At 44.1% G+C, this 13,280-nt stretch overlaps 1 protein-coding gene across 1 annotated transcript in view; it reads right to left on the bottom strand.

Annotated features, from left to right (window-relative positions):
• gabrb1 (gamma-aminobutyric acid type A receptor subunit beta1) overlaps positions 1-13,280 on the bottom strand; it is a 51,029-nt gene that overhangs the window by 4,737 nt on the left and 33,012 nt on the right. The window contains exon 8 of the mRNA XM_061986909.2: positions 7,499-7,752. Within this exon, the coding sequence (XP_061842893.1) occupies positions 7,499-7,752 (254 nt within the window). The remainder of the gene's footprint in view (positions 1-7,498; positions 7,753-13,280) is intronic.

Below are 13,280 nucleotides of genomic sequence, written 5' to 3'. Positions count from 1 at the left end.
TAGTGGATCTAACATAATAGTGTGAGAGTCCAGTCCATAGTGGATCTAACATAATAGTGAGAGTCCAGTCCATAGTGGATCTAACATAATAGTGAGAGTCCAGTCCATAGTGGATCTAACATAATAGTGAGAGTCCAGTCCATAGTGGATCTAACATAATAGTGTGAGAGTCCAGTCCATAGTGGATCTAAAATAATAGTGAGAGTCCAGTCCATAGTGGATCTAACATAATAGTGAGAGTCCAGTCCATAGTGAATCTAACATAATAGTGAGAGTCCAGTCCATAGTGGATCTAACATAATAGTGTGAGAGTTCAGTCCATAGTGGATCTAACATAATAGTGAGAGTCCAGTCCATAGTGGATCTAACATAATAGTGAGAGTCCAGTCCATAGTGAATCTAACAAAAATAGTGAGAGTCCAGTCCATAGTGGATCTAACATAATAGTGAGAGTCCAGTCCATAGTGGATCTAACATAATAGTGTGAGAGTCCAGTCCATAGTGGATCTAAAATAATAGTGAGAGTCCAGTCCATAGTGGATCTAACATAATAGTGAGAGTCCAGTCCATAGTGGATCTAACATAATATTGTGAGAGTCCAGTCCATAGTGGATCTAACATAATAGTGTGAGAGTCCAGTCCATAGTGGATCTAACATAATAGTGAGAGTCCAGTCCATAGTGGATCTAACATAATAGTGAGAGTCCAGTCCATAGTGGATCTAACATAATAGTGAGAGTCCAGTCCATAGTGGATCTAACATAATATTGTGAGAGTCCAGTCCATAGTGGATCTAACATAATAGTGAGAGTCCAGTCCATAGTGGATCTAACATAATAGTGTGAGAGTCCAGTCCATAGTGGATCTAACATAATAGTGTGAGAGTCCAGTCCATAGTGAATCTAACATAATAGTGTGAGAGTCCAGTCCATAGTGGATCTAACATAATAGTGAGAGTCCAGTCCATAGTGGATCTAACATAATAGTGAGAGTCCAGTCCATAGTGGATCTAACATAATAGTGAGAGTCCAGTCCATAGTGGATCTAACATAATAGTGTGAGAGTCCAGTCCATAGTGGATCTAACATAATAATGAGAGTCCAGTCCATAGTGGATCCAACATAATAGTAAGAGTCCATGTCCATAGGGGATCTAACATAATAGTGAGAGTCCAGTCCATAGTGGATCTAACATAATAGTGTGAGAGTCCAGTCCATAGTGGATCTAAAATAATAGTGAGAGTCCAGTCCATAGTGGATCTAACATAATAGTGAGAGTCCAGTCCATAGTGGATCTAACATAATAGTGTGAGAGTCCAGTCCATAGTGGATCTAAAATAATAGTGAGAGTCCAGTCCATAGTGGATCTAACATAATAGTGTGAGAGTCCAGTCCATAGTGGATCTAACATAATAGTGAGAGTCCAGTCCATAGTGGATCTAACATAATAATGTGAGAGTCCAGTCCATGGTGGATCTAACATAATATTGTGAGAGTCCAGTCCATAGTGAATCTAACATAATAGTGTGAGAGTCCAGTCCATAGTGGATCTAACATAATAGTGAGAGTCCAGTCCATAGTGGATCTAACATAATAGTGAGAGTCCAGTCCATAGTGGATCTAACATAATAGTGTGAGAGTCCAGTCCATAGTGGATCTAACATAATAGTGAGAGTCCAGTCCATAGTGGATCTAACATAATAGTGAGAGTCCAGTCCATAGTGGATCTAACATAATAGTGTGAGAGTCCAGTCCATAGTGGATCTAACATAATAGTGAGAGTCCAGTCCATAGTGGATCTAAAATAATAGTGAGAGTCCAGTCCATGGTGGATCTAACATAATAGTGAGAGTCCAGTCCATAGTGGATCTAACATAATATTGTGAGAGTCCAGTCCATAGTGGATCTAACATAATAGTGTGAGAGTCCAGTCCATAGTGGATCTAACATAATAGTGAGAGTCCAGTCCATAGTGGATCTAACAAAATAGTGAGAGTCCAGTCCATAGTGGATCTAACATAATAGTGAGAGTCCAGTCCATAGTGGATCTAACATAATAGTGTGAGAGTCCAGTCCATAGTGGATCTAAAATAATAGTGAGAGTCCAGTCCATAGTGGATCTAACATAATAGTGAGAGTCCAGTCCATAGTGGATCTAACATAATAGTGTGAGAGTCCAGTCCATAGTGGATCTAACATAATAGTGAGAGTCCAGTCCATAGTGGATCTAACATAATAGTGAGAGTCCAGTCCATAGTGGATCTAACATAATAGTGAGAGTCCAGTCCATAGTGGATCTAACATAATAGTGTGAGAGTCCAGTCCATAGTGGATCTAACAAAATAGTGAGAGTCCAGTCCATAGTGGATCTAACATAATAGTGAGAGTCCAGTCCATAGTGGATCTAACATAATAGTGTGAGAGTCCAGTCCATAGTGGATCTAACGTAATAGTGAGAGTCCAGTTCATAGTGGATCTAACATAATATTGTGAGAGTCCAGTCCATAGTGGATCTAACATAATAGTGTGAGAGTCCAGTCCATAGTGGATCTAACATAATAGTGTGAGAGTCCAGTCCATAGTGGATCTAACATAATAATGAAAGTCCAGTCCATAGTGGGGCCAGCGGGAGACCATCCCGAGCGGAGACAGGTCAGCAGTACAGAGACGTCCCCAACCTATGCACAGATGAGTGGTCTACCCAGGGTCCCGACTTTGGACAGCCAGCGCTTCATCCGTGGCCACCGAACCTGTGCCCCCCCTCCCTCCCCCCCTCCACGAAGGAGAGGGGGGAAGAGCAGAAAAGAAACGGCAGATCAACTGGTCTAACATGGGGGTCTATTTAAAGGCTAGAGTATACAAATGAGTTTTAAGATGGGACTTAAATGCTTCTACTGAGGTAGCATCTCTAACTGCTACTGCTAGAACATTCCATAGTACTGGAGCCCGAATAGAAAACCTTCTATAGCCTTTTTGGGGCTCTGGGAATCACTAACAAGCCGGAGTTCTTTGAACACAGATTTCTTGCCGGGACATATGGTACAATACAATCAAGCAAGATAGGCTGGAGCTCGACCGTGTAGTATTTTATACGTAAGTAGTAAAACCTTAAAGTCACATCCATCTCACCCATGTCCTGGGTGAGAGAACCTGGCAGGTCATGTACGTAGATGTTGAATAAGAGAGGGGCCAGGACTGATCTGTATGGGACACCATTTCTCAGCAGTCGCAACCTGCTTTTTGAAAACTGCAATTTCGAACGAGCTCCATGATGAAAGAGACCACGTTCCTGACTGGCAGTAGGCACAGAACTTGCAGGCAAGGCCACGGTGTCATACGGTATCGCAGGCTGCTGTGAGATCAACAAACACAGCACCTGCCTTTTTCTTGGCCGAGAAACTGTCCACAATTTCTTGCGTCAGAAGAGTAACTTGGTCAACGGTTAATCTTCTGCATCGAAATCCAGCTTGTTCCTGAGGAGGCAGGAGATCAATCAACAGGTTCGACACAGGCGTACATTAGTCTCGCCAAGATCTTGAAGGGGATACACTATAGAGAGATGGGTCTATAACTCTTTGGATTCTCCGGTGGCTTCTTCGGCTTTGGGATGGCGACCACTAATGCTCTTCTCCAGATTTTTAGAAGCTTGAGTGTGCGCATGCAGGAAGATAGGAACTTGTTTGGTCAAGACTTTAGGGCATGGGTAATTTGCTCCGGGAAAACTGAGTCAACTTTACTGGCAAAATTCTCTGGAGCAAAGTCTCTAAAGATTGTCTGGCCAGCGGCGAAACTGAAACAAAACAAAAAGAATGCCTTTGTAATTTAATATTACTAACACGGACACTGGTAATCGTGTTAGCATATTAGCTAATGCTAACGACCCTAGTTTGATTACATTACGACAGCGCGTACAAATATGCATGAAAACACTCCTACAGACTTCACACGTGGGACGATTTCGTAAGTTAGAATTGTTTTAGATGTATTGTAAAACTTACAAACGTTGCTTGGCGTGATGAATGAAGTACGGACGGCGAGCAGACTGAACGGCACTTCTACTTCCGGTTAAGCTTAGTCTAAACGGAAGGGCAATGCAGCACTTGCAGTGAGCCGAGTCGTCCAAAAGATGGCGCCATAGCACAAACAATAATGCACCTATTCCCAAATTTCCATTGAAAAGTATGGGACATTTTTCAAAGTTCCACAACTCCCACATTTTTCATCCGATTCAAACTGTGCCAACTTCAAAATATTCAGCCTGTTCAGGAATTGAGTGCTCCCTTTCAACAATTATAAAAAATTAAAAAAAATCCGGGATTTCCTAGAATTCCTAGTCTTTAGGGAGATGTGCCCATTCAAAATGAATTGTCTATTTTTCAAACTTCCACAATTCCCACATTTTTCGACCGATTCAAACCGTTCCACCTTCAACACATTCAATTAAAGGGGAACATTATCAGCAGACCTATGTAAGCGTGAATATATACCTTGATGTTGCAGAAAAAAGACCATATATTTTTTTAACCGATTTCCGAACTCTAAATGGGTGAATTTTGGCGAATTAAACGCCTTTCTAGTATTCGCTCTCGGAGCATCGGGAAGCAATCCGCCATTTTCTCAAACACCGAGTCAAATCAGCTCTGTTATTTTCCGTTTTTTCGACTGTTTTCCGTACCTTGGAGACATCATGCCTCGTCGGTGTGTTGTCGGAGGGTGTAACAACACCAACAGGGACGGATTCAAGTTGCCCAAAGATGCCAAAGTGGCAAGAAATTGGACGTTTGTTCCGCACACTTTACCCACCAAAGCTATGCTACGACAGAGATGGCAAGAATGTGTGGATATCCTGCGACACTCAAAGCAGATGCATTTCCAACCATAAAGTCAAAGAAATCTGCCGCCAGACCCCCATTGAATCTGCCGGAGTGTGAGCAATTCAGGGACAAAGGAACTCGCTAGCACGGCAAGCAATGGCGGCAGTTTGTTCCCGCAGACGAGCGAGCTAAACCCCCTGGATGTCTTGGCTCACACCGTCCCGAAGATGATCAAGAGAAGAATATCGACCCTAGCTTCCCTGGCCTGCTGACATGAGGGTATGTCTACAGAATATATTCATTGATGAAAATTGGGCTGTCTGCACTCTCAAAGTGCATGTTGTTGCCAAATGTATTTCATATGCTGTAAACCTAGTTCATAGTTGTTAGTTTCCTTTAATGCCAAACAAACACATACCAATCGTTGGTTAGAAGGCGATCGCCGAATTCGTCCTCGCTTTCTCCCGTGTCGCTGGCTGTCGTGTCGTTTTTCGTCGGTTTCGCTTGCATACGGTTCAAACCGATATGGCTCAATAGCTTCAGTTTCTTCTTCAATTTGGTTTTCGCTACCTGCCTCCACACTACAACCATCCGTTTCAATACATGCATAATCTGTTGAATCGCTTAAGCCGCTGAAATCCGAGTCTGAATCCGAGCTAATGTCGCTATAGCTTGCTGTTCTATGCGCCATGTTTGTTTGTGTTGGCTTCACTATGTGACGTCACAGGCAAATGGACGGGTGTATATAACGATGGTTAAAATCAGGCACTTTGAAGCTTTTTTTAGGGATATTGCGTGATGGGTAAAATTTTGAAAAAAACTTCGAAAAATATAATAAGCCACCGGGAACTGATTTTTAATGGTTTTAACCATTCTGAAATTGTGATAATGTTCCCCTTTAATCCTGGAAATTCAAACAACCATTTTCCCCACATTCAACAAATTACCAGGAATTCCTGCTTTTTTCTAACCTTATTTCCAACGTTTTTCAGTGCGACTACTCCTTTTACATTTTTCATTCCATTTCAACCGTTCCACTGTCAAAACATTCCTTTTAGTCAGGACAAAAAAAACCAAGTTGGTTTAGGAACTAAAAACATTCCCAGTTTTACCGATATTCCGTAATACCATTTTTCAATTAAAAAAACTGTTACTACTTCAACATTTCTTGACTGATTTAAACAATTCCAACACCAACCAATTCAACTCATTCAGGACATTCATGCTCCTAATCATTTTCAAAAAATCCCGCTTATCTCCAAATTTCCTGGAAGTTCCCATTGAAATGAATGGGACAATTTTCCAAGCTGCACAATTCCCAAATTTTCAACCTTTTCAAACATTCCAACATTAACACATTCCAATCATCCTGGACATTCTAACTAACCATCCATCCATCCATCCATCTTCTTCCGCTTATCCGAGGTCGGGTCGCGGGGGCAGCAGCCTAAGCAGGGAAGCCCAGACTTCCCTCTCCCCAGCCACTTCGTCCAGCTCTTCCTGTGGGACCCCGAGGCGTTCCCAGGCCAGCCGGGAGACATAGTCTTCCCAACGTGTCCTGGGTCTTCCCCGCGGCCTCCTACCGGTCGGACGTGCCCTAAACACCTCCCTAGGGAGGCGTTCGGGTGGCATCCTGACCAGATGCCCGAACCACCTCATCTGGCTCCTCTCCATGTGGAGGAGCAGCGGCTTTACTTTGAGCTCCTCCCGGATGGCAGAGCTTCTCACCCTATCTCTAAGGGAGAGCCCCGCCACCCGGCGGAGGAAACTCATTTTGGCCGCTTGTACCCGTGATCTTGTCCTTTCGGTCATAACCCAAAGCTCATGACCATAGGTGAGGATGGGAACGTAGATCGACCGGTAAATTGAGAGCTTTGCCTTCCGGCTCAGCTCCTTCTTCACCACAACGGATCGATACAGCGTCCGCATTACTGAAGACGCCGCACCGATCCGCCTGTCGATCTCACGATCCACTCTTCCCCCACTCGTGAACAAGACTCCGAGGTACTTGAACTCCTCCACTTGGGGCAAGATCTCCTCCCCAACCCGGAGATGGCACTCCACCCTTTTCCGGGCGAGAACCATGGACTCGGACTTGGAGGTGCTGATTCTCATCCCAGTCGCTTCACACTCGGCTGCGAACCGATCCAGCGAGAGCTGAAGATCCTGGCCAGATGAAGCCATCAGGACCACATCATCTGCAAAAAGCAGAGACCTAATCCTGCAGCCACCAAACCAGATCCCCTCAACGCCTTGACTGCGCCTAGAAATTCTGTCCATAAAAGTTATGAACAGAATCGGTAACACTTTCCCAAATTCCAAACCAGATTCCTGTTTTCCTGGAAATTCCAACTCTTCCACATTCCAACATTCAAACTATTCCTACATTCATACTACATTCTGTCAGCATTTCACTTCAACTTCAGCATTGGAGCATTCACACGCAATTCCTTCAGGAATTGCCTCTTCAAGCTAAAACCTCAATTGTGATTACCGTATTTTTCGGACTATAAGTCGCAGTTTTTTTCATAGTTTGGCCGGGCTCCATTGCGACTTATATATGTTTTTTTCCTTCTTTATTATGCATTTTCGGCAGGTGCGACTTATACTCCGGTGCGACTTATACTCCGAAAAATACGGTAATCGTGCAGCTCTAGTGTAAACTTCATTAATTTTGTTAGTTACCTGTACTTTGCTGCTCTCCAGTCTGCTCTTATTGTCAATGATGGACTTGGCGGCCTTTTCCGCCACTTTCTTCTGCAGGTGAGGACCTCGACCGAAGAAAATATAGTTGACAAAAGCGTATTCCAGTAAAGCCAGGAATACAAAGAAAAAGCAGCCCATCAAGTAGATATCGATTGCCTTGACGTATGGAATCTTAGGAAGTGTCTCCCTTAGGTGGGTATTTATGGTGGTCATGGTCAGCACCGTAGTTATGCCTGCAGAAAAAAGAAAAGGAACAAGGGAGGTCAGTGAAACACTGCAGATTCACCATTATTTGGAAATAACCCTCCATGTGAGGTTGTAAAAGACACAAGGAATATTTATAGGAGCTTTCCAACCAGCTGGCAGTGTTGCTTGCAACGTGACCCTACGGTGTGTGCAGGTAAAACGTTCATTTATTGGCACAAAAACAAAAAGTAAGGTCTATTCAGGTGTACTGGAGAGGAGGCTACGCCGGATAGTCGAACCTCAGATTCAGGAGGAACAGTGTGGTTTTCGTCCTGGTCGTGGAACTGTGGACCAGCTCTATACTCTCGGCAGGGTCCTTGAGGGTGCATGGGAGTTTGCCCAACCAGTCTACATGTGCTTTGTGGACTTGGAGAAGGCATTCGACCGTGTCCCTCGGGAAGTCCTGTGGGGAGTGCTCAGAGAGTATGGGGTATCGGACTGTCTGATTCTGGCGGTCCGCTCCCTGTATGATCAGTGTCAGAGCTTGGTCCGCATTGCCGGCAGTAAGTCGGACACGTTTCCAGTGAGGGTTGGACTCCGCCAAGGCTGCCCTTTGTCACCCATTCTGTTCATAACTTTTATGGACAGAATTTCTAGGCGCAGTCAAGGCGTTGAGGGGATCTGGTTTGGTGGCTGCAGGATTAGGTCTCTGCTTTTTGCAGATGATGTGGTCCTGATGGCTTCATCTGGCCAGGATCTTCAGCTCTCGCTGGATCGGTTCGCAGCCGAGTGTGAAGCGACTGGGATGAGAATCAGCACCTCCAAGTCCGAGTCCATGGTTCTCGCCCGGAAAAGGGTGGAGTGCCATCTCCGGGTTGGGGAGGAGACCCTGCCCCAAGAGGAGGAGTTCAAGTACCCCGGAGTCTTGTTCACGAATGAGGGAAGAGTGGATCGTGAGATCGACAGGCGGATCGGTGCGGCATCTTCAGTAATGCGGACGCTGTATCGATCCGTTGTGGTGAAGAAGGAGCTGAGCCGGAAGGCAAAGCTCTCAATTTACCGGTCGATCTACGTTCCCATCCTCACCTATGGTCATGAGCTTTGGGTTATGACCGAAAGGACAAGATCACGGGTACAAGCGGCCGAAATGAGTTTCGTCCGCCAGGTGGCGGGTCTCTCCCTTAGAGATAGGGTGAGAAGCTCTGCCATCCGGGGGGAGCTCAAAGTAAAGCCGCTGCTCCTCCACATCGAGAGGAGCCAGATGAGGTGGTTCGGGCATCTGGTCAAGATGCCACCCGATCACCTCCCTCGGGAGGTGTTTAGGGCACGTCCAACCGGTAGGAGGCCACGGGAAAGACCCAGGACACGTTGGGAAGACTATGTCTCCCGGCTGGCCTGGGAACGCCTCGGGATCCCCCGGGAGGAGCTGGACGAAGTGGCTGGGGAGAGGGAAGTCTGGGCTTCCCTGCTTAGGCTGCTGCCCCCGCGACCCGACCTCGGATAAGCGGAAGCAGATGGATGGATGGATAGATAAACAAAAACTAGTGCAGCTGAGGAGTGCACAGAAAGCAAACACCTCAGTAGCGTAGCCAGTAAACTAACAATGGAAGATGATCGGTCCAGAGGAACATACTTTATGGACAATCCTGATTGGCTACCTGGGGTAGATATATCCTGTTTGCCAATCAGAGACAGCTGAGGAGCAGCGTTCAGGAATAAAGTCGACAAACTTCGGGGAAATGTCTGCCTTTAGAAGGACTTCATGAACTGCCGCGTCATGGCATTCACAGGAACTTTGCTCAAAGATCAAGACCACTAATGTCATTTGCTCAAATTCTGCCTTTTGTAGAGATGATTATTCCCAGTAGAAGGGTTCAAATCTACACCAATAACAAGTCCTTTATGTCCACCATACGGCTCCTTTTCATGGCCGAGCAGCTGTATCTAAGCCAGGGGTCGGGAACCTTTTTGGCTGAGAGAGCCATGAAAGCAAAATATTTTCAAATGTATTTCTGTAAGAGCCGTATAAAAAATTTTTAACACTGAAAACAACTAAATGCGTGCATTTTTAAGTTAGACCAACATTTTTAAAGTATAATAACTTTCTTATTATTTTTAATAACAGTGTTATTGTGAAGCTAACCAATAATAAATAAAATACTTCTTACCATTAGTGCGACTTCTGGTGCTGCATGGTTTTGCTGATGGCTTTGTAGTCTGGTTGATACGTGGTTATTTTTAGCACTGTGATTACCAGCGGAATTATTCATTACTCATCGTGTTAAGCAATGACAGCTACGATTTATCTGAGAGCCAGATGCAGTCATCAAAAGAGCCATAGGTTCCCTACCCCTGATCTAAGCCATACATCACCAGGTCCAATGCAAAGCGTGGGATGCAGTGGTGTAAAGGACATCACCACTGGACTCTAGAGCAGTGGAGACACCTTCTCTGGAGTAATGAATCACGCTTTACCATCTGGCAATCTGATGGACCAGTCTGGGTTTGGAGGCTGCCAGGAGAACGCTACATTTCGGACTGCATTGTGTCGAGTGTGAAATTTGGTGGAGGAGGAATTATGGTGTGGGGTTGGCTTTTCAGGAGTTGGGCTTGGCACCTTAGTTCCAGTGAAAGGAACTTTGAATGCTCCAGGAAACCAAAAAATGTTGGACAATTCCATGGGATGGCACTTCAAGTTCATATGTGAGTAAAGGCAGGTGCCCAAATACTTTTGGAAATATAGTGTATATATAATATAATATCAGTGTTCAACGTGTCCAGGTTATAACCCTGTTGTCAATAAACACACATGGACTGAAGCTAAATTGTCCACTGTCCACTGCAGCATGTGAATGCAATGAAAAGAATACAATCTGAGCCAACCAGCTGTTAAAATGTTGTCCAGGTTAATGTTTTGGCCATTAAAGGCCCTTCATTTCAAGATTTCAACTGTGATCGGGCTTTAAACAGGTGGCTGACCTGTTCAGATGGGTGTAACTGCTACTGGTCAAATAATGTGGAATAGCATTTAATTTTACATGTATGCAATGCCATTTAAATGTAATTATAGATAATAATAATAATAATAAATACTGTAGTGTTGTAAATAGTCAACGGGAAGGATTTTAGTAAGATATAAGCCATGAGCACTACACAGCCAGAAAAAAACCTAGGCAGGACAAGTAAAAATATTGGGGCAAGTAGATTTGAGAAGTCGGGCAAGTAGAAAAAAAACCTTAACGTTGAACCCTGCATGTGTTGAGCTGCTGCCGCTTAAGGTTAGACGGCACTGTACATAGAGCGCTTCTGCTCGTTAGTAATCAATTCTAATGTTGGATGTTCACTCCTTCACACAGATGAGTATAGAAAAATATTTTCAACGGCCGAAAAGGGCTCGACTTGGAGAGGAGGTAGGCCTACAGTCCGGACCACAGGTGCGACCTGTTCAGCAGCAGCAGGAGGAGGAGGAGGGGGAGGTTGACTGACTGTGGCAGGACACCTCTGCCTCTGTTTCACTTCATGTAGCTGGTAAATAATATGGTTGTAGTAGTAGGCTAAAGTTAAATGATTTAGTATTCACTAATTAAAGGGGCAGAGCTTTAAGAGACATTTTAGCTTTTATATTTTACAAGATATTTTTTTTGTAAGAACCACAATTAATAAATATATTTCAGTGGATCACTAATTGTTCAAATCTGTATATAAATATGTACATAAAATGTTGTAATTTTATTCCAACTCCGCGTTCTTGGTCATCGCCGCTGCCGCCGCCACCCCCCGACCACACCACCACAAATAGATGCCTGTCCTGTGGGAAACACTGAATATACAGGTAAAAGCCAGTAAATTAGAATATTTTGAAAAACTTGATTTATTTCAGTAATTGCATTCAAAAGGTGTAACTTGTACATTATATTTATTCATTGCACACAGACTGATGCATTCAAATGTTTATTTCATTTAATTTTGATGATTTGAAGTGGCAACAAATGAAAATCCAAAATTCCGTGTGTCACAAAATTAGAATATTACTTAAGGCTAATACAAAAAAGGGATTTTTAGAAATGTTGGCCAACTGAAAAGTATGAAAATGAAAAATATGAGCATGTACAATACTCAATACTTGGTTGGAGCTCCTTTTGCCTCAATTACTGCGTTAATGCGGCGTGGCATGGAGTCGATGAGTTTCTGGCACTGCTCAGGTGTTATGAGAGCCCAGGTTGCTCTGATAGTGGCCTTCAACTCTTCTGCGTTTTTGGGTCTGGCATTCTGCATCTTCCTTTTCACAATACCCCACAGATTTTCTATGGGGCTAAGGTCAGGGGAGTTGGCGGGCCAATTTAGAACAGAAATACCATGGTCCGTAAACCAGGCACGGGTAGATTTTGCGCTGTGTGCAGGCGCCAAGTCCTGTTGGAACTTGAAATCTCCATCTCCATAGAGCAGGTCAGCAGCAGGAAGCATGAAGTGCTCTAAAACTTGCTGGTAGACGGCTGCGTTGACCCTGGATCTCAGGAAACAGAGTGGACCGACACCAGCAGATGACATGGCACCCCAAACCATCACTGATGGTGGAAACTTTACACTAGACTTCAGGCAACGTGGATCCTGTGCCTCTCCTGTCTTCCTCCAGACTCTGGGACCTCGATTTCCAAAGGAAATGCAAAATTTGCATGGTTGGGTGATGGTTTGGGGTGCCATGTCATCTGCTGGTGTCGGTCCACTCTGTTTCCTGAGATCCAGGGTCAACGCAGCCGTCTACCAGCAAGTTTTAGAGCACTTCATGCTTCCTGCTGCTGACCTGCTCTATGGAGATGGAGATTTCAAGTTCCAACAGGACTTGGCGCCTGCACACAGCGCAAAATCTACCCGTGCCTGGTTTACGGACCATGGTATTTCTGTTCTAAATTGGCCCGCCAACTCCCCTGACCTTAGCCCCATAGAAAATCTGTGGGGTATTGTGAAAAGGAAGATGCAGAATGCCAGACCCAAAAACGCAGAAGAGTTGAAGGCCACTATCAGAGCAACCTGGGCTCTCATAACACCTGAGCAGTGCCAGAAACTCATCGACTCCATGCCACGCCGCATTAACGCAGTAATTGAGGCAAAAGGAGCTCCAACCAAGTATTGAGTATTGTACATGCTCATATTTTTCATTTTCATACTTTTCAGTTGGCCAACATTTCTAAAAATCCCTTTTTTGTTTTAGCCTTAAGTAATATTCTAATTTTGTGACACACGGAATTTTGGATTTTCATTTGTTGCCACTTCAAATCATCAAAATTAAATGAAATAAACATTTGAATGCATCAGTCTGTGTGCAATGAATAAATATAATGTACAAGTTACACCTTTTGAATGCAATTACTGAAATAAATCAAGTTTTTCAAAATATTCTAATTTACTGGCTTTTACCTGTATATATATATATATGTATATATGTATATATGTATGTATGTCCTCATCACCTTCATCTACAGTAAAACCAAAGGCTATATTTCCCAGTCAGCATGTTGATAAGGAGGTTTTTCTTTCGTCCAAGTATTTATTGAGATGCAAATATATAAAGTCCCCC

This window comes from Nerophis lumbriciformis, linkage group LG26 (assembly GCF_033978685.3).
Source record: "Nerophis lumbriciformis linkage group LG26, RoL_Nlum_v2.1, whole genome shotgun sequence".
Classification (NCBI taxonomy): Eukaryota; Metazoa; Chordata; class Actinopteri; order Syngnathiformes; family Syngnathidae; genus Nerophis; species Nerophis lumbriciformis.
Note: the sequence above shows the minus strand (reverse complement) of the source record. Positions and strands in the feature narration are given on the sequence as shown.